Raw genomic sequence first — 23794 nt, forward strand, 5'->3', positions numbered from 1 at the left:
CTCTCTTCCTCGTTTATTCAAGTAACAGAATCTAAGCATCATTTTCTTATATGATTAGGCTGATTATATGAACATTACATGCATCTCTCTCTGACCATAAACGTTAAAAAAAGTAGTAATCTGATAAAGAGCATTCTTTGTACTACTTCACAGCTTTTTGTAGACGTTCTTCTCTCCACATATTAAACTAGTAATTTGATACAGAGCCCATCTTTTGTTCACAAAATAAAAAAGAAAATCTCTAAGACCTTAAACAAGCGCTATACTACACTACATAGTTCAATATCTATTGGGCCTGATGGTAAGAAACAAATGTAAATGGGCTTGTTCATATTGAGTGTATTTGATGAATCTCTCTCTCTACTTGCCTTAGAGTTGCAGCGATCATCTCGAATACAAACTTCTCACACACACACACACAAATCGAATTCAACAAACCAACAAACAAACGAACACACACACACATTGAATGATCTCCATTTCCTTTGGATTCACTCTCGCGCAACAAATGCAAATATAATATCTTTTTCTCATTAAGTTGCTGACTTATAGTAACATCTCACCTAATCTCTCTCAAAAGATCTAAACTTTTAATCAAAGAGATCGAATGTTGCTCTTCTGATCTCCCAAAGCAAGCAAGAATGGTGGAACCACTTCCGATCACCAGGAGGCGCTTCCTCTCATCCCACAAATCTCTCGTCACCGTCTTCTGGATCGCCGCCTTCGCCTCCTTATTCATCTGGCAATCCCGCGGCCGAGGAGGAGGAGGAGGAGGAGCCTCTCTCTACCGCGTCAACGGCAGCCTCTCCTCTGTTTTCTGGTGGACAGCTACGACAACAACAACCTCCTCCGCCGACGCCGGAGAGTTCCCTCGGCTTAGACCCGTTTCCTTCAATCTAACGGACTTCGGCGCGGTGGGGGACGGTGTGACCGTCAACACGGAGGCCTTCGAGAGAGCTGTCTACGCGATCTCGAAGCTTTCGAAGAAAGGAGGTGGGCAGCTTAACGTGCCTCCTGGGAGGTGGCTTACTGCTCCGTTTAATCTCACTAGCTTCATGACGCTGTTCCTAGCTGAGGACGCTGAGATTCTCGCTGTTCAGGTTTGTTTGGTTTAAAGTTTTGATCTTTTTTGAGTTGGTTATGTAGATTTAGATTCAAAGTTGCATACTTTGAGGTAGCTTCTGTAGTTCTGTTATATCAAGATTCAACACTCTCTGTTTTGTATATACTTGTGTTAGTTAGACCCTGAAAGTTTTTGTTTTTTTCATTTGATGTTGAATTGTTCTTATAGATTTAGATTCAAAGTTGCATACTTGTCTTCTGTATACTTGTGTTTCATTAATACTATGGTTTTTTTTTTATGTTAACATTCTTAGGATGAAACGTTATGGCCTTTGCTTCCTCCTTTACCTTCATATGGATATGGAAGAGAGCATTATGGACCTCGTTATGGAAGTTTCATTCATGGACAGAATCTCAAAGATGTTGTTGTCACAGGTCAGTCATTTTGATCTGTAAACTGAGTGTCAAATGTGTCTTTTCCTATGCATTAACTTATTCTTGAATCTTGATTCGATGATTGTTAAGGAATGTGTTGAAGCTTTTTAGGCAACAACTTAATTCTCTTAGGGTCTTTGTCATGTTAAGGTGATCTAGAAGTAAAACCACAGCTCTGCTGTTTAAGCTTTAACCAACCAGATACTTTTTGGTATTTGTCAAATAATAACTATCAACCTCAATACTACTTTTAAGCTCTAGTTTGACTGATATGAGACCTGAGGGCACTTTCAACCGAGAGTTAACTCTACCAATAATATCTCTATTAGCTGGTTGAAACTTGTTATGTCTTCCTCTTTCTCTACCAAGAAGCTTTCAGACTAAGGGAAAAGAATAGTCTAAGTTCCTCTGTTAGATAATCAAAACCTTCGTTTCTTTAGTTATATCTGCTATGCTTTGGCGTTTATACTATATATAATATATGATGGATAACAGGAAATAACGGAAGCATCAACGGGCAGGGAGTTTACTGGTGGAAGAAGTATCGCTCAAAGCTTCTAAACCACACTAGAGGACCACTGGTGCAGATCATGTGGTCAAGCGACGTTGTTTTCGCCAACATCACTCTGCGCGACTCTCCCTTTTGGACACTTCACCCGTATGACTGCAAAAACGTCACAATCACAAATATGACCATTCTAGCACCTGTCTTCGAAGCCCCAAACACTGATGGCATTGATCCTGGTAAGCATCTTCCACTAAGCTGGAATGATTTGGTTTTGATGGTGGCTAACATCTCTTATTCTGGTGGCATCAGACTCATGCGAGGACATGTTAATCGAAAACTCCTACATCAGCGTTGGAGACGATGGAATTGCGATAAAGAGCGGCTGGGACCAGTACGGAACTAACTACGGACGTCCTTCAAAGAACATACTCATCCGCAACCTCATCATCCGCTCCATGGTTAGGTAAAAAAGAGAGAGATCACCTTTACCTCATTGATCTTGATCTCATATCTGACTTGTACCTGTTCAAAAACAGTGCTGGCATCTCAATAGGAAGCGAGATGTCCGGCGGCGTCTCCAACATCACAGTCGAAAACATTCTGATATGGAGCTCACGGCGTGGAGTCAGGATCAAAACCGCACCGGGAAGAGGCGGCTACGTCCGCGACATAACGTTCAGGAACGTCACGTTGGACGAGCTGAGAGTCGGCATTGTGGTAAAAACCGACTACAACGAGCATCCGGACGGTGGATTCAACCCTCAAGCCTTCCCGGTGCTGGAGAACATAAACTACACGGGGATATACGGTCAGGGAGTGCGTGTGCCGGTGCGTATGCAGGGGAGCAAAGAGATCCCGGTTAAGAATGTAACGTTTAGGGACATGTCGGTGGGGATAACGTACAAGAAGAAGCATATTTTTCAGTGTGCTTATGTGCAGGGGCGTGTGATAGGGACTATCTTCCCGGCTCCTTGTGAGAATCTTGATCGGTATGATGAGCAGGAGCAGTTGGTGAAGCAGTCTGATTCTCAGAATGCTACGGATATAGATTATGAGATATGAGTCTGGCCAACAACAAACATTGGGTTTGGTTTGGTTGGCCTTACTTTGAGTTTGGCTAGTTTATTTTTAAATGATGGCTTGGTGTTACAGAAAAATGGAACTTTGAGGATCTTGTGGACAAGTCTTTGGCTACTGAATGTTAATATCTTTTACCAGGTGGAATTTTGTTTTTTTGGTGGAATGTTATTATTGAGATTTATGTTAAGTCTTTGAACTCGTGATCACACCAGAGGAAACGCAACGAGAGTTATACTCACACTCTTGATCTCTCTCTCTCTCTCTCCGTGTGGTAGACACGGAAAGACAAGAGCAAAGTTTGGTCTTCATTTTGTGAGTCTTAGTGTTCTTGTAGTATGGAATGGTTTGTCTTAAAACGAATGGCTTGTTGCAGAACATGAAACTTGGATATTTTGGACATGTCTTTGGTTGTTTAAGTCATAACAACTTTTTTGAGAAAATGAGAAAGAAACTTGTCTTTTGTTACAGTTGAAGTAGTCCAGCCTCATCCCTTATATATAATTTAGGCTATTATATGAACAACGATACATGTAATCTCTCTAACCACAGACGCAAAACGTTAAAGAAGAAGTAATCTGATGAAGAGCCTTCTTTGTACTTGAGAACTTTTAAAATATGAGAAAGAACTTGTCTTCTATGTTCTTTGTTACAGATAAACAAATACCCATTTGGCTATTATATAAACAATACATGTATCCCTCTAGCCACAACACACAAAAGGTAAAAGAAGCAATGATCTGATATAAAGAGCCTTCTCTGTAGCGTCCACAACATCTCTCTAGACGTTCTCTCCTTTTCTTCACAAAAAAACAATCTCAAAAGGCTCCTTAAAAGTCCCTAATCAATGACGTGTCAAGCAAACCGAATGTAACATTTACGGTTTCACCCGTCTAAACCCAAACCAGATCTCGTAATGATTAAACAGCAAGCTATCATGCGTCTGTTTACCAAGATACTCAAGCCCCAAACTCGCTAGCTTCTTTGCACACTCGTCTCCACCTAACCTCGAGCAAAACTTAACATTATGCGACACAAAGATCCTCCCATCGTAAGGCTTTAGCTTCTTCACCAGCCTCTCAAGACCAGTCCACACAAGCTTATCAGGCATGTGGAGGAACACCGCACTCGCGTATATCAGATCATAACTTGTATCTAACCCAAACTTGCTGAACTCCATGTCGTCTCCTCTGAGTATACGAGGCCGTTTGTGGAGAAGACCTTGAGAAGGGAGCTCGTATCTTAGAGCAGCCATCAGAGAGAGCTCGTCCTTTTCGAGGCAGTGGAAGTGTGTGGGGTTGAGATAGCGGATGAAGTGCAAACCCACGCGTAAGGTGCCGCAGCCTATTTCGAGGACGCGAGAGTTTGGTTTGAGGTTGGAGGATTGGGCTAAGAACTCGAATACGTCGCGGCCACCTGCCCACGGCTCGCCGTAGTTGCTGTGGTGCTGCTCGACTAGTAACTCACCGGGGCATGGAAGAGCTGTGTGGTTGTTTGCTTCTTCTTCTCCTTCGTAATGGGATATGCCCTTGTACCTGAATTGACCAAAACAGAGAAAGCTCAAAACAGAGAAAGCTCAAGGCTTTTAGATTCTAAAAACAGAGGAATGGAGTGAAACAGAGCAGAAGATGATAAGATCTCATCAGAAGAGCTACATTTTGGTGAAACCAATCTACACAAGAATGACCAAAACAGAGAAAGCTCAAGTCTTTCAGGTTCTAAAAGCAGAGTAATAGTATGAAAGATCACAACTTCACCACTTGAAACAGAGCAGGAACATGATAAGATCTCATCAAAAGCACTACACTATGGTGAAACCAATCTACACAAGAATGACCACTCTCATCAGATGAGTAATGAAAGACCAAAACAGAGAAAGCTAGAGTCCTTCAGGTTCTAAAAAACAGAGCAATAGTATGAAATATCATAACTTCTACCACTAGAAACATGATAAGATCTCATTAAAAGCCATACACTTTGGTGAAACCAATCTCATCAGATGAGTAATAACTAATAAATGACAAAACAGAGAAAGCTCAAGTCTTTCATATTCTAAAAAACAGAGTAATAGTATGATAACATCTCATCAAAAGCTCTACACTTTGGTGAAAACCAATAAAACTAATACAGTAATTAACACTACATCATGGATTCAAAACAAAGGAAAACACTTTCACTATCCAATTCACATACAAAGATAGACCCTTACTGTATCAGATCTGCGAGTTGTTGATCTCTAGTACGAGGATTGATCCCTTTCCTGAGCTCATTCTTCTGCATATGCAAACCGTTGGATCTAATCAGATCTCTAACCCACTCTATATCCTCCCGCGTCGTAGATATCCTCTCCTCTAATCTCACGTCACTAACGCTTCCAACGACGTCGTTTGGAGAAGATACAGAAGAAGGACAGGAGCAGGAGGAGAGAGAAGAGGTGAGGAGGAAGATGACAGCAGCAGCGAAGGATACGGAGAGGACAAGAACAGGAACGCTAACGAATATTCCTTTCTGCATCGTCGGCGAAGAAGAGGAGAGAAACGCCATTGATGAAGAGAGAGAGAGAGAGTACTAGTGGAGAAACATACCAAAATTAGTACTAAATTAATCTTTGATTAAAGATCGTAATTACTGTAACTTGAAAGCTGTCCTGTCATGACGAAATCCTAAATTAACTGTAAAGTGCTCTTTACTCGTAAAGTAATAATTAATGGATTTATTACATAATTTTGTGATTAGTTACCTGTCTTTTTATTTTATTTTATCCTGTCGTGTTGTAATTACCGGTATATGGTTTTAAGTTTAAAACCAGTAGTAGTCAGTAACTAATCAAGTCATTCAACCAATAGGAAAATTAATAAACAAAAAAGGATTTTAATTATATAATCTTATCCTTAATTCAATGGGCTGATTGATTTTTACCAAGTCGAAGCCTTTGAAAGAGTTTTTGTGTTCCCATTTTTTCTTCTTCTTTCAATTAAATAAAAAAGTTCTTTTTTTTTTTGTTCATCATCATCCGATTCTCTCACAAACGCAATCGCACGGCCTTGAGATGAGAAAAAGGCTGCTCTCTTGACTCTCTAATAAGGTTTTCTCAATCCTATTAGATCAATCTGATTCCCAAATCTCGCGCGTAAGATCGATTCTAGGGTTTTCTTCTTCTCTCTCTCTGTGTGTGTTAAGAGGTTGCTGAGTCTTCGTAGTGAATCATCATCGATTGCATCGGAAGTTCAGATAAAAGGTATCCCAGATTGTTCCTTCATCCGTATAAAGGTGTGAAATTTATAGTGTGGGGAGTCGTAAAGTGATGATTTTTTTTTTGTAATCTGATTATCTCGTAATGGGGTTTGGCCTTTTTGATTTTTAATCATTACAATTTAGCTGATTATCGATTTTGCGAAGCTTATTATATTCGTTTCTTATTTGGATCTCTTATAAGACTAATCACTGTACTAGCTTTTGCCTTAGTAATATTCAGGCTTGTTTTGTTTGAAGAAGAGGATGTTGTTTTAGTTACTTACGTGCTGGTTTTGTTTTTTTCTGATTTGTCCTTTTCAGGAGATGCACCGGGTTGCAAGTTCCGGGAGTAATGGGGGTTCTGTCCGCGCTCGCAAAGAGAAGAAGCTTACCTATGTCTTAAACGATGCCAACGACACTCAGGTCACCTTCTTTGATTTCTCTCTTTCTCTTTTCTTTAACTAGACAAGTCTTACAATAGTTTATCTCCTTCTCAACTCAAGCTTATGTTCTCTTTATGTAACTCTGCAGCACTGTGCTGGCGTTAATTGCTTGGATGTGTTGAAGTCGTCTGTTTCCAGTGATCAGAGTTACCTCTTCACTGGAAGTCGTGATGGTACACTCAAGAGGTGGTCATTTGATGAAGATGCGCCTCTTTGCTCAGCTACGTTCGAGTCTCATGTTGATTGGGTATGGAGTTTTTCCCTGACAATTCCAAATTTAATTAGTAATTAGGATCCTGTGTTTCCTGAGGTGAACCTTGTGCTCTTGTACTTCTGATCATTTGAAACCCCTTTTGTTGATTGCTCACTTTGTTGATTGGTCAGGTGAATGACGCTGCTTTGGCTGGTGATAGCACTCTTGTTTCTTGTTCTTCAGACACTACGGTCAAGGTTTGTGAATTTCTCACAGTTGCTAGAAGTTTATAATATCCTTCTTTTTGGCTCCATTATATCAGACGCTAAATGCGGCTTAATTTTTTTTTCTGTCACACTCTAGACATGGGACAGCTTATCAGATGGAGTTTGTACGAGGACTCTCCGTCAGCACTCTGACTATGTTACTTGTTTGGCAGTTGCGGCAAATAATGTAATTTTTCATTCTTTCATACTTTTTTTTTTGTATGATATTTGACCTTCTCATTACCACGTTATGATACTATCTTTGATGTCGCATCTGTTAGTGCAATGTTGTTGCATCTGGTGGCCTTGGCGGGGAGGTTTTTATATGGGATATTGAAGCTGCTTTATCACCGGTTACGAAAGCTAATGATTCAACGGAAGATAGTTCCTCGAATGGTGCAAATGGCCTTGGTAGCTCTCAGCCCGTTGCAAGTTTAAGAAATGTTGGTTCGAGCAACAATATCTCTGTGCAGTCATCACCATCCCATGGGTACGCACCAACAGTTGCCAAAGGCCATAAGGAGTCCGTCTATGCTTTGGCGATGAATGATACGGGGACGACGCTCGTCTCTGGCGGAACAGAGAAGGTACTCATATAATTTAGGCTGCTGAGAATATACTTGAGAACAAGACATAGACAGAGACAATAATTGAGTTTTTGTTTATTGCAGGTTTTACGTGTCTGGGACCCTAGAACTGGTTCAAAGAGTATGAAGCTGAGAGGGCATACAGATAATGTCAGAGTGCTGCTTCTGGACTCAACTGGCAGGTATGTTTTCCTGTTTTTTGGTCCCTTTGGTGCCTATTCTCTTCTCTGTCTGATTAATTCTCACCTTGAGACTGGCAGGTTTTGCTTGTCTGGTTCCTCTGATTCTATGATAAGGTCTCTTATCTTTTCTTAATTACTTCGTAAATATGAGCATTGTTGCTGAAGTATCATTTCAATTCTTTCTAACTGGTTGTACATTTCATTTTTAGACTTTGGGATCTAGGTCAGCAGCGATGTCTTCATACCTATGCGGTGCATACAGATTCTGTTTGGGCGCTTGCATGCACTTCATCGTTTACTCATGTTTACAGCGGTGGAAGAGACCAATCCGTGAGTTGACTGCAAACTTGCTTATTCCTTTGGTTCCCTCCATAGTATTACTTGATGTGGTTTTGTTTTGTTTCCGTCAGTTATACTTGACAGACTTGGGAACAAGAGAGAGCGTTTTGCTGTGCACCAAGGAACATCCGATTCAGCAATTAGCTTTGCAAGATGACAGTATATGGGTTGCAACAACAGACTCATCTGTTGAGAGATGGCCCGCCGAAGTACAGAGTCCTCAAAAGGTCTTTCAACGAGGTGGCTCTTTCTTGGCTGGGAATTTGTCTTTTAATAGAGCGAGAGTGTCCTTGGAAGGACTAAATCCTGTAAGAAAAATTAATGTCTTCCTCTAAATGATTCTGTTTAACCTTTTTGTGTCAGTGTGTCTGACTTTTTGCTTTTCTCTGCAGCCCCCTGCCTACAAGGAGCCGTCCATAACTATTCCAGGAAGCCACCCGATTGTGCAGCATGAGATTCTGAATAACAAAAGGCAAATTTTAACAAAGGTGAATAAACTTATCTTCAATGCTATGGTAAGACCACCGTTGTACATAAAGCCACAGATACTGATTATATATGTGGTTTTTTTTTTTTTTGCAGGACGCAGCTGACTCAGTGAAACTATGGAATATAACTAAGGGTGTTGTGGTTGAGGACTTCGGAAAGGTCTCTTTGGAGCTTAGGCTTTTTTTTTTGAGTTTTTATTTGTACAGGCTGCTATAACTCTGAAATCATATGTTTCCGTGTTTGCAGATATCATTTGAAGAGAAGAAAGAAGAACTATTCGAAATGGTAAGTCTGTTGATTTATTTTCAAAGATTATGATTCTTTTTTTCTTTAGCGAGACTAGCAGTTTTGTGTATATTGTTCATCTCTGCGTTTTTAGGTAAGCATTCCATCATGGTTTACTGTGGACACACGACTTGGATGCTTATCCGTACATCTTGAGACTCCACAATGCTTCTCCGCTGAGATGTATTCAGCAGACCTCAAAGTTTCCGGGCGACCTGAAGATGACAAGGTTAGATTAAATGCCTGCTATGATATTTACTTAAGTTAACCATGAGATTAAATGCATGAAAATACATTTGAATCTGTTTATCGACTCTTATAGGCTCTATGGTTAGTCAAACTAAACCGATATTTTTGTCATTGTATTGTGTAATTTGTAGATTAATCTAGCCCGGGAAACACTGAAAGGCCTGATGGGTCATTGGCTGGCGAAGAAGAAGCACAAACCAAAACCCCAAGCTTCTGCCTCTGGAGATATTCTATCCGTAAAAGACTCCAAAAAGAATCCGACTGCGTCCAAAAGCGAAGACAGCAGTGCTGCGAATGATCCGGTGTATCCTCCATTTGAGTTTCCTTCTGTCTCCCCTCCGTCCATCATCACCGAGGGCTCTCAAGGAGGTCCATGGAGGAAGAAGATAACTGAGTTTACCGGAACTGAAGATGAGAAGGACTTCCCCTTGTGGTGCCTGGATGCCGTCTTGAACAATCGCCTCCCACCTAGAGAAAATACAAAGTACTTGGCACAACCTTGTTCTCTAATTAAAAAAATAGTTTGGACTTTAGCATTTTTTATAAATAGATAAAGCACACTGTCTCGCTTTAGTATCTTACTTTTGAAAGTTCTTTAAATCTTTCAGGTTAAGCTTCTTCCTGCATCCATGTGAAGGCTCGAATGTGCAGGTGGTCACGCTAGGGAAACTTAGTGCACCCCGGATCTTAAGAGTTCACAAGGTGCAGTTATCTTTAAACTAAACCTATCCTTATCCTTGCACTTTCTGTTATTCAATGGCCTCTTTCTTTTGCAACATGTCTATGTAGGTTACTAATTACGTTGTGGAAAAGATGGTTCTTGACAGTCCATTGGATAGTTTAGCTATTGATGGAGGACCACAGCCTCTGTTTGCAGGAAATGGGCTGCTACCGTCTGGATCAAAGCCTTGGCAGAAACTCAAACCTTCCATTGAGATCTTATGCAATAACCAGGTAAGTCAGCTTCAAGGAACCCAACAATAATTTATCGTTTGTACTTTGTGGCTGAACAAGGTTGTTTACTGTGATTATATATCAGGTCTTAGCTCCAGAGATGAGTTTGGCAACTGTGCGGGTATATATATGGAAGAAACCTGAGGATCTAATCCTCAACTACAGGGTGGCTATAGCTAGATAACTTTTGAGGTAAATTACTCGAAGAAGGTGAAAATGCATTATGTTGAGATAAAGTTTGTGGAACAGCACTCTCAGGCTCCATCTACGTGATGGTTTTGTTTAACTTGAGAGATGATTTCATTTTTTTAGGTATTTTCATAGAAGAATTGACCTCAAAAAAAGCCTTGGTAGATTTTTCATGTGTCCCCTGATACCGAAGCCTTTTGTAGATTGCTCTTCTTTTTCACATTTGGAACAATGATAGGAACATACTTTTATGGTTGAGAATGAATATCACCATGTCCTTTATTGCCTTACAGATTTGTCACCGGGCAAGTTTCTGAGTGTCTCCAAATTGGAATCTGCTGGTTCATTTGAAGTCTATATAGCTTTTCAATGTTTGTTCATTCTGAAAGCATATAAATCTTGGTTTAGTGTTACTCAGCTTCATGCTGGAGAATAATAAGTCTGCTCTAAAGGAGTTGGGACTCATGTGAAGTGGGGCGTGTACGGGGAGCTATTGATAAAAGGTCCAAGATCTTAAATCAGATGGTGTCGAAAACTTTACACTAGTATTTGTACATTAGGTGAAAAAAACTTGCTCTGTTTTCGATTGTTCCCTGAAACAATAAAATAACCAATGCTCTGTATCTCGAGTAAACTCCAACATTCATATTTCATAAGCTTCCATAAACTAAAACTGGACTAAAGTGAATTGACCTGAAGTTTCAATCACACCAAGGCAGGCCGAATCTTGAAAACAAAACCAACGAGACAGTACACTATGGTCTACTCTCTTAAGACGGAAGCTTAATAGTCAGTCATACAAAAACTGAATAAAATGTTCTGAAGCTTCTTTCATGTCACCAGGTCTTTTAACTTTCTATTGCGTTTTCATCAGCTTCCACCGTCTCACGTTCTTTCTCATGCTCCTCTGCATTAAGAAAATGAATGTCAGCCCCATAATAGCAGTTGTTACAGATTCAAATAAAATTCTAAACACTGACAAGTACAAGATCGCTCTATTTTGCACTTAAATAACAACAGACCACAATGTCAACGAACTGAATGTTCCTAGTACTACTCATGACTACATGAGCCATGTTTACATATACTTAAAGTAAGCTTTCCTGAATGAGATCACTCATGTAGATGAAGGAGCCACTTACCCATGAGTTTATACATTGCCTTTTGGGTCCGCCTTTCGAGCTTGTCAAGCTTCTTCTGGACGTCTCTTCGGAGGTCCCAGTTCGGTTTCTTTGGAGCAATGTTGACAAATGGGTCCTAATATTTGATTAAATTCCGGTGTAAGCTAAACGCCACAAGTTAAAACAAGCAACGCTACAAATAACAGAGGATTTGGTGGTCCGTTCAAAGATAAAAAGAAAAGCAATCCACAAACCTCTTTCTTCTCCACAGCAGGTGGAAGTGCAGCAACTGGATCTTCGAATTTGGGTAGCTCTGGTGGTACAACTTTACTGTCCTGAAGCTCCTTAGCTTGGGGAACATAGTTTCTAAACTTCATGGCTGGACCACTGTCAAATCCAAAAGAATACATAAGCAGTACGCACATGCCAATACAATCGAGCAAATGAAACCAATCACTTAAGCAAAGTATACACAAGGATGCAAGTTCAAAAACGAAACCACTATTTTGGTAAAGGGCATTGTATTAAATAGCGATAGATAACATAACAAAAAGGCAAAACCAAAGCACTAGGGAAGCTCCTTCTTTTGATTTAGCCAACAACACATCAATCATATGCTAGTCAAATCATTCCTTCCCTAAATATCTGGAAAAGTTTGCTTCTTTTCTATGAATCATGACTGTAGATAGAGCTCTAGATAAATAAAATAAGCAAAGAACAAAGCATACTCACTCTTCTTCGACAGCAGCAGAGTCATCTCCTTCTCCCTCTTCCTTGCTCTCCGACAGCTCCTTAGCTGCTCTTAAAGCTCTAAGCGCCTCTTTACGAGCAGCAGACTTGTGCTCTATCGATTCATCTTCACTACCCATTGATATTACTTCCTGCATAACACATCAAATACAATACAATCCAGCCGTGTTCATACATTAGCGCACATCACAAAACTTATAGTAAACCCTAAATCGACACGAATCAGCTCAAATTCTAGCGAAATCACAAAATCACAGGTAACCCTATCGAATCCAACTGAAACTGAGAAACCGAATAGCTCTCTACCGAGAAAATTAGGGCGAATCAGCGAGTGAGAAGTTGCGACTGTACCTGGAAGCTACGAGCTCTAAATTTTTTTTTCCAGGAAAAAAAAATCTCTGTATCTCTGTAACACAAACACACAGAAGCAATCGAAGCAATGAAACTATAAAAGAGAAGACTAAAATGGGCCGAGTTAGTTAATTAAATTGGGCCGAGCTAAATTAATTATATTGGGCCAGACTAAATAATTAACTTTACAAATTAGGACTAGAATTCTAGTTAAAAAATAAATTAAATTTGGGTTCTAAATCTTCTGACTATAAAAGAAAATCTGGTGGGAGAGCGTTTGCAAACCAAAGAGAGAGGGTGGGCTCGGTATACGATCAGCAAAAGAGATGAATGTTGCGTTACTAGCAAAACTTGGGTGGAGACTTTTGAATTCTCAAGATGGCTTATGGGTGAGGATTTTGCGCAACAAGTTTAGAGTGGGCGATCTATATGATCCAACATGGCTGGTAGGTAAAGGGGTATGGTCACCGACTTGGAGGAGCTTGACCTTGGGAATTCGAGAGGTGGTTGTACCAGGTGCGAGATGGGTTCTGGGGGATGGACGTAAGGTCCGCTTCTGGAAAGATAAGTGGCTGTTAAATGAGCCCCTGTATCAGTCGAGTATGGTAGAGATTCCGGTGGAGATGGTGGAGGCAAAAGTTCGGGATTTATGGCAAAGTGGAACTGGTTGGTTAACTCAAGCTCTTGAGCCGTATATGCCATTACAGATGCGACTGAGGTTGGCTTCAATGGTGGTAGATGATATTACTGGGGCTTGTGATAGAATGTCATGGAGTGAGAACAAAGATGGAGCTTTCTCTGTAAAATCCGCGTACGCTTTCTTGACTAGGGATGTTAGCCAGCGACCGAACATGGAAGCTTTATATAAAAGAATATGGAGTGTTGGTGCACCGGAACGAGTTCGAGTGTTCTTATGGTTGGTGTCTCGGCAAGTAATCATGACAAATATGGAACGTAAACGCAGGCACTTGTGCGACAATGGAGTGTGTCAACTATGCAAAAACGGGGATGAAACGATTCTTCATGTTCTCAGAGATTGCTCGGCTGCTGCAGGGTTATGGGTGAAGATTGTACCCTTGAGTAAAAGACAACGCTTTTTAAACCTTCCTCTTCTAGAATGGTTATATGAGAATCTCATAAAAGACGCATCCAAGAATGAAGACCCTTGGGCAATTCTTTTTGCACTAACTGTGTGGTGGTGTTGGAAGTGGAGGTGTGGCTATGTGTTTGGTGAAACAGGGAAATGTCGAGATAGAGTGAAATTTGTGAAAGACAAAGCTCATGAAGTGGTATTGGCGAATAAGAAATTGAAACATCACTTGGCTGTGGGAGTTCGAGTGGAGAAGAGAATATCATGGATTCGACCTGCAAATAGCTGGTGTAAGATGAATACAGATGGAGCTTCCAGAGGAAACCCTGGTTTGGCGACTGCAGGAGGAGTTCTAAGGGATGAGTATGGCGAGTGGAAAGGGGGTTTTGCGGTGAATATTGGGATTTGTTCGGCATCCTTGGCAGAATTGTGGGGAGTGTATTATGGCTTGTGCATTGCGTGGGATCGCGGCATTAGAAGGTTGGAGGTGGAGGTGGATTCGGCGAGTGTGGTGGATTTTCTACGGACAGGGATACATGATTCTCATCCCCTGTCATTCCTAGTACGTTTGTGCTATGGCTTCATTTCAAGAGACTGGCTAGTCAAGTTTTCTCATGTGTATAGGGAGGCTAATCATCTTGCCGATGGATTAGCGACCTATGCGTTCTCTTTACCATTTGGTTTGCACTATTTTGAGACTATTCCGGAGGTTGTTGTTCCGATTTTGTTGGAGGACTTGAGCGGGGTTTCTAGACCTCGCCATGTTTACTTGTAGTTGTTTGAGTTTTGAATAAATAGTAGGGGACTAATGTCTCCTGCAGTCTACCAAAAAAAAAAATAAAAGAAAATCTGGTAAAATCAAATATATGCTACAAAACGTGTCTATACGTCCAGCGAATGAAATATATATACTCTTTATAATATTGGATTGGGCTAAATTAATATCTTGGGCCTAGCTAAATAATAAGCTTTGTAAATTAGGACTAAAATTCCAGCTAAATATTAAATTATATAAAATTTGGGGACTAATCTTCTGACTGTAAAAGATAATCTGATAAAAATCAAATTATATATGCTACAAAACGTGTCTAATTATATACCTCCACGGAATAAAATATTTTCTTAATTGGGATTCGTATCCTTTTTTTCAATTAACTTTGCATTTTTATTGATTGACTATGCGTAGTTGTATATTATTTATTTTAGTTATTGTCTGGCACAGTTTTGATATAACTTACAAAACAACCACATCTGAAATATATGTAGCTCTTATTTATTAAAATTTAAAATTAGATAAGAGAAAGAGGGAAAATATCAAAATAGTTTATTCTAAAGGACAGGAGTAATCACTAGTTCCTTAGCTTATGTTCCTTGTTTAGTTTACAATTGAGTCTTGATTAAGGAGCTTCTTTGATTGGAGAGATGGAGGAAACTCTCATCATTCATCATAATTCTTGTTTTACTTATTTTTTATTCTTCCAATTCCTATTTTAACATTTTAAAAGTCATGGTATTATTTTAGTGACATAATATTCCAGCATTAGGTGGATGTATACCAAATATTGTTTTCTTAATGTTGTTTGACCAACTATATATATTTATATATATCAAACTACTTGGTTTTTCCATTTACTTGATCATTGTCATTGCAACAAAACAATCCACTTCTGTAGCACCATTACATTAAAAAAAAAATCGAAACAATCCAGAAATGCTTTTAAGACAGCAATGTTTTATAAATAAAAATGTGTTTAAAAAAAAGAGATAAAAAAATTCTAGAAATTTCAAAAGAAAACAGCTTTAATTCTCTACACAAACTTTATGGTCTAAAGGTTTAAAAAGAGAGGACAACTAAAATATCAAATGGTGCGTCTCTGAGGTTTTAGGCTGGTGGGGGCTGAAGAAGAGTAGTAACGTTGAGCCTTTTCTTGACTTGTTTGCGTCTTCCAAAAACCATTACACATCATAAAAACAGCCAAACATATCTTCCGTTTGTTTCTTTTTTTTTTTTTTGTCAAATATCTTCCGTTTGTTTCTATTTATTCGTTTTTCTTGTCTGATTCAAACCCAAAGAAGACCAAATTAAAAGAAATCACTTCTCCTTGAGGTTAGTTCCTTACTCAAAGCTGGTCTCTTTCCTTAATGTAGTGCGTATGCATCACTTTGCCTTTTTCCAAACCCTTAATTCATTTTTCTCTCTTTCTTTTTTTGGTGCTTTAAAGGTTTGATTTTTAAAACTTGTGGACTCTCATTTTTCCTCTCTTTCTCTCGAGTTTTGAGTCAGCTTTGTATCTCTAAACAAGTTTCAGATCTTTGACTTGTCTCCTGACATCATCCTGTCTTAACAAACTAGGGGGTTGAATCTCTGGCAGCTGTTCTTGTCTGTTCAAAGTTTCAGATTTGACCATCTGGGTCGCTAATTTCGCTCCTCTCCGATCATAAAGTAAGCAACTTTCTCCAAAACCATTTGTCTTCTTCCTAAGTTGTTTTTAGTCAAATCTGATTCTCTGGGTTTGGAGTTAAAAGGATTTGACTTTATCAACTATGTGTTGTGTTGCAGTTGAAGTTGATTCAAAAGAGATTAGATTTGGACCAAAGAGAGCTTCTTTTTAGAAACATGTTTGAGCAGATGAAGGTTTAGTTTGATGAGATGGGTTGTGTATTGAGTAGACCCGGATCATCAGGATTAGTTTCTGAGTCTAGAGAGGAAGCTAGTACAAGGATCGAGTCTAATCGCAAAGAAGTAAACAATGTGTCCGTGACTACTACAGAGAGCACTAGTGTTGTTGCTGTTGTTGCTTCTGCTGGTGAAGAGGTTAGGAATGGTGAAGCTATTGTGAAAGATCACAAGGAAGTGAATGGAGATACCAAAGAGAGGAAACCAAAAAGGTCTACTACTAAGCCTGATCCAAGACTAAGCAACCCACCAAAGAACTTGCTAGGCGAGCAAGTTGCAGCCGGATGGCCACCGTGGCTTACTGAAGTCTGCGGTGAAGCTCTAAACGGGTGGCTTCCAAGAAAAGCTGATTCCTTTGAGAAGATTGAGAAGGTAACCGAAAAGATTCTCTCTTTTCTTGTGTGTGTTTAGTTCTTTGCAATGAGTTTGAAGTCTGTTGCCTTGTGTGTAGATTGGATCAGGAACGTACAGTAATGTGTACAAAGCAAGAGACTCGTTGACCGGAGCCATCGTGGCGCTAAAGAAAGTGCGGTGCGACAGTATGGAACAGGAGAACTTGAAGTTCATGGCTAGAGAGATTCTGATCCTGAGGAGGTTGAATCATCCCAATGTCATAAAGCTAGAAGGTTTGGTTACCTCCAGGATGTCAAATAGCTTATACTTGGTGTTCCGTTATATGCATCACGATCTAGCTGGTCTCGCTGCAAGCCCTGTCATAACATTCACTGAACAACAGGTCAATAAGAAAGATTCATTACACAACCTTAGGAATATATCCCTAATAATGTTTATGTGTTCATCAGGTTAAGTGCTACATGAAGCAAATACTCTCGGGGCTCGAGCACTGCCACAGCCAAGGAGTGCTTCACCGTGATATCAAAGGATCAAACCTTCTTATAGACGACGATGGAGTTCTCAGGATAGGAGATTTTGGTCTTGCGACGTTCTTTGACGCGAGTGTAAGGCAAAAACTGACGACGAGGGTTGTTACTTTATGGTACAGAGCACCTGAGCTTCTCCACGGTGCTGTTGAGTATGGTGTTGGCATTGATCTATGGAGCGCTGGTTGCATTCTAGCAGAGTTGTTGTCTGGTAGACCGATTATGCCAGGTCGTAACGAGGTTAGTAATGATGTTTTTTATGTTTTCAGGTTTGGTTTTGTTCATGTGTTAATGTGAAAAATGTGACGCAGGTTGATCAGATACATAGGATATATAAGTTGTGTGGGTCGCCTTCTGAAGAGTATTGGAGAAAGATTAGGCTTCCTTCTCACGTTAAGCATGCTAATCACATGGCTAAGCCACAGCATGAGAGGAAAGTAAGAGAGGAATTTAAAAATTTCTCTCCTGAGGCGCTTTCGTTAGTTGATAGGCTTCTAGCTCTTGATCCGCTTGAGCGTCTGACAGCTACAGATGCCTTGACGAGTGATGTAAGTGTTTCACTAATGGCTTGCGGTTCGGGTAGTTCGGTTTTCGGTTAGTTCGGTTCAGTGTAGATCTTACTGAATTTACCCAAAATAATGTTTGGTTTTGGTATTCGGTTAGTTAGGTTTTTGAAAATCCTATTGAAGTATTTGATTTCGGTTATATTTTGGTTTAGTTTTGTTAAAATTTCGGATAAGATCGGTTAGTTCGGTTCGGCTGTTTTCTAAAGAAAACTGAAGTAACCGATTGGCAAACCGAAAACCTAACCTTCTTAAAACATCTATAGACTCGAACCGAACTCCTAACCGAACTAACCAAAATTTTGGTTTGGTTTGGTTCGGTTCGGCGGGTTGGATTCGGTTCAAAATCCCAGCCCTATGTTCACAATGAAAAGTTTGAGATTTTGAAACAGAGCACAGTTTGGTTAAGATAGATTAAAACCTTGAAACTTTGAATCTTCGGACGTGTGATTTGATCATGATTTAGACTTCAATGTCTGATTTGCTTTGGCTGTACAGTTCTTCACGACGGAGCCGTTTGCATGTGAGCCCTCTGAGCTCCCCAAATATCCTCCAACTAAAGAGATTGATGCCAAGAAACGAGATGAAGAGTATAGGAGGTAAAGTTTCCTTTTATGGCTTGTGGGAGTTTGGTTTCGGTTTGCTTGAGAGATGTATTCATGTATGCAGACAAAGGGAAGTACGTAAGGTTCAAGGAGAGAGCGGCAGAAGAATCAGACCTAGAGACCGAGCACCAAGAGCAATGCCTGCTCCTGAAGCCAATGCTGAGAATCAATCTAACATCGATGTAAGTCTTTCATACAACATTCTTAGTTTTACTTCTCAGTTTCATGTCTGAACTGAATCTCTTTTCTATAACAGAGGATGCGTTTGATCACACACGCGAATGCAAAGAGCAAGAGTGAGAAGTTTCCTCCACCGCATCAAGACGGTTCACTTGGTTATCAAGTGGGATGTTCACGGAGACTTGATCCATCAGAGATACCGTTTAGCTCAAACTCGTTCACTGCAACTTACTCCAAAGAGCCGTTTCAGACTTGGTCTGGTCCTTTGGCTCCCACTGAAGCGCATGACTCAACAGCTAAGAGGATGAAAGATATCAACAAGGAGAGAAGAAAGGCTGCTAAGCTTAAAGGGAAAAGAATCGTTGTTTGATTTGATGAGATTTATTATTATTATTCACCTCCAAGTTTCATAAAGTTCCTTTTTGATAGTTACTTCGAGAAAAAAAAAAGATTTTTTGCTATTTTTGGTGGGTTATATGTTTCTTATTTATTTGATTTTGTGTATTATTGTACAAGAGATTTGACAAAAAAAAAAGCATTTAAATGAGGGAGATTACTTTCTATAATATTCTATGTAAAGTTTTTGTTTTATTTTTGCTTTTATTTATTTTAAATGTAATAGAAAAGTTATACTCCAAGTCTTTGATTGGATAAAGAAATAAATCTTATCTTTTTTATTGAAACACTGAAGAAATAAATCTTCATATTATGTTTTTATGTAAAGATTTTGACTAATTTCTATGTCTTGAAAATAAATATTTAAAATGTTAAATTATTAATTAGGAGAAATTGTTCTTTATCAAATTTAGTGATTTATATTTCTTATTACTGTGCAGTGATTACTTAAAAACAATATGTGCTTAATTTAAAGAAAATTATTACATTTCAGATCAATATAATAATTTAATCACACTTTCATAAAATCAAACTGATAAAAAAGCTTGGAATAAATTTGACAACAGAAACTGTCGGAAAGCACATATTAGTTATAAAAAATTTATTGGACCTTGCTATACTTGTATCTGATACCATATGTAAGCTCATTATGGCATGCATTTATCAATAAAATTTCAGATGGTCTGCAAAAAATAGTATATAAAGTCATTATGTAATTTATTGTAACATGTTAGCTTAGCATATTTTTCGAAACTAATCATATTCTTCCTTCGTTTCACAAAGATAGATTTTTTAAAAAAAATTGTTTCATAAAGATAATTTTATATTTTTTATGAAATTTTTTTGATTTTCGAGAAAATTAATTCACTTTATATCCGATATCATATGTAGTCAGTTTTAGAATTTTACATGTAATCAGTTTTGACGAGACATATATGTTTGGTTCATGCTCAACTTATGATGCAAACTAAACGTAAGATTCGCTAATGTTTGGTGCCCATGTTAAGACTATAATGCAAGCCTTTAAGGGAGATGAATCAAAGAAAAGGAAACATAGGAGTTTGGGATGAAATGTAAACCTTAAAACACACACACACAAATACCTTTTTCTTCAACAGTGGCAGTGGCTTGACACACACACACCATTGCTCGAAACATATATGTTTATATATTGTTTCTGTTGATTGAAAACGTCTATTTTAGAATTTCACATACTAATCAAATATGACGAGACACTTACGGAACTTTTGCGAAAGAAAACCTAGGATGTGCTTTGCTTTACACGTACGGACTTGAGAAGGATTGAAGAGAATGGAGCCACTTATTGATTACAAATTATCTAAATGCATTTGAAATATATATCATAATAAAAATAAGTTTTTAGTAGACATTTTTATGAACAACTGCTAGATTTAAAATTAGCCAGTCTATTAACTTATATAAATTATTACAAGATTCAAAAGAAAATTAGAGTACAAAACATGGTATTACATCACCCCACATAATAAGTAAGAAGTAAAGCTTAATCCAACGGCAGATATGAAGAAAACAAACTCCAACCTCCATTCGTTTTTCTTAGACTCTTAGTTGAGTATTTTTTTTTCATAAAAGATCATTCATATTTTGAAATAACAAAGTCTCTTAATCTCTTTTAAAATAACATATTAGTATATCTTAAATTACCCATCAATTGATTGCTTGTTATATTAAAGAAAAAAATTAAGCTGTACAAAAAGAATCTCAAAGAAAATATAAACATCCGTTGTTGATTTTCATTTTTCCATTTCAACGTGTTTAAGGAATTATTTCCCTTCCCTACTCCTCTCGCTCAATTCGTAGAGGGTTATTGGTTCAGCATGAACACATTACTTAACGATTCCTTAGCCATAAAGGTCAATTGGGTTCTGCTCTTCGTGTATTTCAACCACAATAATACAAATCGTCTTAGTATTCTTTAGTTGCCCTACTAGAACTTATTGTTGTTGAACCAGTAATTTAATAATACATATTTTGCTTTAGTCGTACTATAATTATTTCAATAGTACCTAAAATTTAAAATTTAGCTTCGATTTAATCTTTTTACGCGACAATGAACGTGTTAAACAACAAACATATTTACTAACACCAGTGTAATGATTTTTGTATGTTTCAAAATCGTGTAAAACCAAATCATCCTTAAATATCATTTTTATATTTGTTTACAAAAACTACGGTTTCATAACAGAAATTTAATTGTTTACATTACCCATATCAAATATATAATCTATTAATAAGAAAATTTCATGAAAATGACAAAAAAAATTACCTTTAAATGGTGGAAATTCAAAATTGCCAAATGTAGGATGGTGGATGAGGAGAATTATGGCGAAGGGGGAAGAATGTTAAGATAGTGGAATCCTTGTTGAATTGTTGATGAATATATCATATTTGAAGGTTAATATAGATAATAGGTAAGATGTCAATTGTATTACAAAGAAAAGAATAGGTCATAAGAAGAAATAAATGGTATAAATAGTAAGATTATTAAGGAGTAGTGAGATTAAAAATGTTTGCCATTAAGGCATTTTAGTTACATGTCCATTATTTTTGCCTTTTTGGGGACTCTCCAATCCCATAATAAAATTTATTTTATTATAATTCACAAATAAATCGACTTTTCAATCTCTATAAAGAGTTTTCCATTCTCTGCTTCTTCTCTCATGCAACTCGACTTCTCTTTGGCTCTTGAGAGTATCTTACGTAAATCTTACTTGCTCTCACCACTTGCAGATTTGTACTCTAATTTGATTTTTTTCTTCTATCTCTCACTCTCCATGCTCCTTTTCTATTTTGTTCGATTGGTTTCTTTTATCTTGTTGTTGAAATCTGAGTGTAACTTTTTGTTTTTAGGTTTGTAATATTTTTCATTTCTTTTGTTTTTTAATATGGAAGCCCAGTTACAAAAAAAAAAAAAAAATTTGGGTGGTTATGGTTTTCCTCCTGCATACATTTCATGACCAATAATTACATAAAAAATTTGAAACTTTTTTTACTGTATGCTGTAAACCCTAATCTTTACCCATTGCCTGTATGGTTTGTGGTCTTTGGAATCAGCTACTTAGCTATTTACTCTTTCTTCTTCTCTTTGTGATTCTTGTTTGATATGATATGTCTGAACACTGAACTTGTAGTTGTCATGGAGATGTCTTAACTTGGAATGATGTCTGAACTTTTAATTGTCTGAACATGGAGATGTCTGAACTTGGAATGATGTCTGAAGTTGGAATGAGCTAGCACTCTTTCGTGTTTTAGGCTAAGCAATAACATATTTCCTTTTTGTTTGTTCAGGTTGATTTCCTTATTCACTCAACCACAGCTGTTTCAGATGTCTGAAAACATGGAGAAATCTCCGGAGCCGTCATCACTTCCAGACGACGTTACCATTGAGATCGTAGCTCGTGTGCCTATAAGCCATTACCCGATTCTCAACCGCGTTTCAAAGAGTTTCAGGAAACTCATTGCCTCTCCTACTCTCTACGAGAGGCGATCCCAGCTAGGCTACAAAGAACACCGTGTCTATGCTGTCCTCCGCAAAACTCATGATGATTTCGGTTTCTACATTCTCCACCGGAAAGTCGGCTGCAGTAACCGCTTGGTCTTCGCCGGATCACTTCCTCTCATGTTTTCCAGTGGAAGCTATGTCTCGGTTGGTTCGAAGGTGTACGGGTTTAGCGATCTCAATGCGCTCAGCATTGACTGCACCTCTCACACGGTTCAGCCCATCTCTGACGATCCTCAGCGCATGACTAATAAACTTGCTAATGTCATCGACAAGAAGGTTTACCTGATTGGTGGTTCCTATTTTCGGGCTGGGTCGTGGGACACGTGGAAGAGTGAAGTCACGGTGTTTGACACAGAAACACAATCATGGGAGCCTAAGGAAGACATGCATGTAGGTCTTGGTCCCTTTAGGTATGATTCTGTGGTGATGGAGGGTAAGGTTTACGTGAAAGGTGACAGCACGCACAAATCTTTTGTTTATGAACCAGAGGAAAGGAAATGGGAATTGATGGACGAGGTGTTGAGTTCTAAGGCCTGGGAGGGTGCATGTGTGGTTGACAACGTCCTGTACTATCACGATCGTTCCGAAACGGTGTTGAGGGCGTATGATCCAGAGCAGAGCTGTTGGAGTGTTGTCAACGGTTTGGAGGAGTTTTTGGCTGTGAAGACTGCCCACTCAATTTGGTCCTATGCGGTGACCTATGGCGAGAAGAAGTTGGCTCTCTTCTTTCTTCAAAAACATGAGGGCAAAAATGTCATTTTCTTTGCAGAGATTGCTTTGGAAAGGCGCCAAGGAGGAGAGATTAGGGGTAAGATGGAGTCGTGTGATGTTGTGATTGAGGATGGGCTGTTTGAGATGGCCAAATTTGTCTCGGTTACCGTTTGATTGATGCAGCATGATAATAGTATCTCTATTTAGATCCCTTCGTATTTTAAAGGAATTATCCTAAATACCATCTCGTGTGTTCGCAAGTTTGCTAACATTGTTTATGTTAGACAAAACCTTTGAGTGTGTTGTTTTATGTTGTCGTTTAAAACTTTGGGCTATGGTCTGTTAAATTTGCTATGTTTTATTCTTGAATAATTATTGCTATGTTCTGTTAAATTTGCTCTGTTAAATTTTACAAGACATTTATGTTTGGTTCCCA

General features: G+C 38.6%; 6 protein-coding genes across 12 annotated transcripts; 4 read left to right on the forward strand and 2 right to left on the reverse strand.

Moving 5' to 3' along the window:
* Positions 1 to 363: 363 nt before the first annotated feature.
* On the forward strand, positions 364 to 17420 carry LOC103870855 (probable polygalacturonase). 3 transcript variants are annotated; one of them, XM_033291889.1, is made up of 6 exons: positions 364 to 1100; positions 1377 to 1497; positions 1993 to 2241; positions 2315 to 2468; positions 2542 to 3095; positions 17409 to 17420. In XM_033291889.1, exons 1-5 carry the CDS (start codon positions 642 to 644, stop codon positions 3065 to 3067), a joined length of 1509 nt encoding a protein of 502 aa, XP_033147780.1. In that variant the 5' UTR covers positions 364 to 641; the 3' UTR covers positions 3068 to 3095; positions 17409 to 17420. The 3 variants fall into 3 exon arrangements, with proteins under 3 accessions (XP_033147780.1, XP_033147781.1, XP_009147277.1); XM_033291890.1 differs by lacking the exon at positions 17409 to 17420 and adding an exon at positions 3381 to 3552; XM_009149029.3 differs by lacking the exon at positions 17409 to 17420 and having other exon boundaries at positions 365 to 1100; positions 2542 to 3275.
* Positions 3662 to 5682, reverse strand: LOC103870856. The gene is made up of 2 exons (XM_009149030.2): positions 5292 to 5682; positions 3662 to 4617 (listed from the first exon to the last, which is right to left on the reverse strand). Exons 1-2 carry the CDS (start codon positions 5624 to 5626, stop codon positions 3960 to 3962), a joined length of 993 nt encoding a protein of 330 aa, XP_009147278.1. The 5' UTR covers positions 5627 to 5682; the 3' UTR covers positions 3662 to 3959.
* Positions 6003 to 11115, forward strand: LOC103870857 (WD repeat-containing protein 48). Of its 3 annotated transcripts, none has more exons than XM_033291884.1 (18): positions 6003 to 6320; positions 6638 to 6739; positions 6848 to 7006; positions 7144 to 7209; positions 7316 to 7405; positions 7500 to 7805; positions 7890 to 8101; positions 8197 to 8317; positions 8398 to 8634; positions 8719 to 8814; positions 8909 to 8974; positions 9062 to 9100; positions 9195 to 9329; positions 9481 to 9833; positions 9958 to 10051; positions 10139 to 10303; positions 10389 to 10495; positions 10786 to 11115. In XM_033291884.1, the coding sequence occupies exons 2-17, from the start codon at positions 6641 to 6643 to the stop codon at positions 10485 to 10487; spliced, it is 2337 nt and encodes a 778-aa protein (XP_033147775.1). In that variant the 5' UTR covers positions 6003 to 6320; positions 6638 to 6640; the 3' UTR covers positions 10488 to 10495; positions 10786 to 11115. The 3 variants fall into 3 exon arrangements, with proteins under 3 accessions (XP_033147775.1, XP_033147774.1, XP_009147279.1); XM_009149031.3 differs by lacking the exon at positions 10786 to 11115 and having other exon boundaries at positions 6005 to 6320; positions 7890 to 7987; positions 8066 to 8101; positions 10389 to 10782; XM_033291883.1 differs by lacking the exon at positions 10786 to 11115 and having other exon boundaries at positions 10389 to 10782.
* LOC103870859 (coiled-coil domain-containing protein 12) lies at positions 11114 to 12816 on the reverse strand. Its single transcript, XM_009149033.3, has 5 exons — positions 12715 to 12816; positions 12346 to 12494; positions 11868 to 12000; positions 11635 to 11749; positions 11114 to 11399 (listed from the first exon to the last, which is right to left on the reverse strand). Exons 2-5 carry the CDS (start codon positions 12480 to 12482, stop codon positions 11341 to 11343), a joined length of 444 nt encoding a protein of 147 aa, XP_009147281.1. The 5' UTR covers positions 12483 to 12494; positions 12715 to 12816; the 3' UTR covers positions 11114 to 11340.
* Positions 14946 to 19313, forward strand: LOC103870861 (probable serine/threonine-protein kinase At1g54610). Of its 3 annotated transcripts, none has more exons than XM_009149037.3 (9): positions 14946 to 15911; positions 16158 to 16247; positions 16365 to 16853; positions 16933 to 17217; positions 17285 to 17602; positions 17674 to 17910; positions 18424 to 18524; positions 18595 to 18712; positions 18787 to 19301. In XM_009149037.3, exons 3-9 carry the CDS (start codon positions 16455 to 16457, stop codon positions 19078 to 19080), a joined length of 1752 nt encoding a protein of 583 aa, XP_009147285.1. In that variant the 5' UTR covers positions 14946 to 15911; positions 16158 to 16247; positions 16365 to 16454; the 3' UTR covers positions 19081 to 19301. The 3 variants fall into 3 exon arrangements, with proteins under 3 accessions (XP_009147285.1, XP_009147286.1, XP_033147776.1); XM_009149038.3 differs by having other exon boundaries at positions 16177 to 16247; XM_033291885.1 differs by lacking the exon at positions 14946 to 15911 and having other exon boundaries at positions 15920 to 16247; positions 18787 to 19313.
* A 2477-nt stretch (positions 19314 to 21790) lies between these two features.
* Positions 21791 to 23751, forward strand: LOC103870862 (F-box/kelch-repeat protein At4g38940). Its single transcript, XM_033291894.1, has 2 exons — positions 21791 to 21879; positions 22434 to 23751. Exons 1-2 carry the CDS (start codon positions 21806 to 21808, stop codon positions 23530 to 23532), a joined length of 1173 nt encoding a protein of 390 aa, XP_033147785.1. The 5' UTR covers positions 21791 to 21805; the 3' UTR covers positions 23533 to 23751.
* Positions 23752 to 23794: the final 43 nt, after the last annotated feature.

This window comes from Brassica rapa, chromosome A05 (genome assembly GCF_000309985.2).
Source record: "Brassica rapa cultivar Chiifu-401-42 chromosome A05, CAAS_Brap_v3.01, whole genome shotgun sequence".
In the NCBI taxonomy this organism is placed as follows: Eukaryota; Viridiplantae; Streptophyta; class Magnoliopsida; order Brassicales; family Brassicaceae; genus Brassica; species Brassica rapa.

Bases quoted from the DNA above. Each gene is read 5' to 3' on its own strand.
- LOC103870855 (XM_033291889.1), top strand. From the start codon at position 642: ATGGTGGAACCACTTCCGATCACCAGGAGGCGCTTCCTCTCATCCCAC. The intron at 1,498-1,992 runs GTCAGTCATTTT...GATGGATAACAG, and splicing joins CAAAGATGTTGTTGTCACAG to GAAATAACGGAAGCATCAAC. The intron at 2,242-2,314 runs GTAAGCATCTTC...TGGTGGCATCAG, and splicing joins CACTGATGGCATTGATCCTG to ACTCATGCGAGGACATGTTA.
- LOC103870856 (XM_009149030.2), bottom strand. From the start codon at position 5,626: ATGGCGTTTCTCTCCTCTTCTTCGCCGACGATGCAGAAAGGAATATTC. The intron at 4,618-5,291 runs GTAAGGGTCTAT...TGGTCAATTCAG, and splicing joins CAACTCGCAGATCTGATACA to GTACAAGGGCATATCCCATT.
- LOC103870857 (XM_033291884.1), top strand. From the start codon at position 6,641: ATGCACCGGGTTGCAAGTTCCGGGAGTAATGGGGGTTCTGTCCGCGCT. The intron at 7,210-7,315 runs GTTTGTGAATTT...GTCACACTCTAG, and splicing joins CTTCAGACACTACGGTCAAG to ACATGGGACAGCTTATCAGA. The intron at 8,975-9,061 runs GTCTCTTTGGAG...CCGTGTTTGCAG, and splicing joins TGGTTGAGGACTTCGGAAAG to ATATCATTTGAAGAGAAGAA.
- LOC103870859 (XM_009149033.3), bottom strand. From the start codon at position 12,482: ATGGGTAGTGAAGATGAATCGATAGAGCACAAGTCTGCTGCTCGTAAA. The intron at 11,750-11,867 runs GTTTGTGGATTG...ATCAAATATTAG, and splicing joins CTGCTGTGGAGAAGAAAGAG to GACCCATTTGTCAACATTGC. The intron at 11,400-11,634 runs GTAAGTGGCTCC...TTCTTAATGCAG, and splicing joins GGCAATGTATAAACTCATGG to AGGAGCATGAGAAAGAACGT.
- LOC103870861 (XM_009149037.3), top strand. From the start codon at position 16,455: ATGGGTTGTGTATTGAGTAGACCCGGATCATCAGGATTAGTTTCTGAG. The intron at 17,911-18,423 runs GTAAGTGTTTCA...TTGGCTGTACAG, and splicing joins CAGATGCCTTGACGAGTGAT to TTCTTCACGACGGAGCCGTT. The intron at 18,713-18,786 runs GTAAGTCTTTCA...TTTCTATAACAG, and splicing joins AGAATCAATCTAACATCGAT to AGGATGCGTTTGATCACACA.
- LOC103870862 (XM_033291894.1), top strand. From the start codon at position 21,806: ATGCAACTCGACTTCTCTTTGGCTCTTGAGAGTATCTTACGTAAATCT. The intron at 21,880-22,433 runs GTACTCTAATTT...TTGTTTGTTCAG, and splicing joins CTCTCACCACTTGCAGATTT to GTTGATTTCCTTATTCACTC.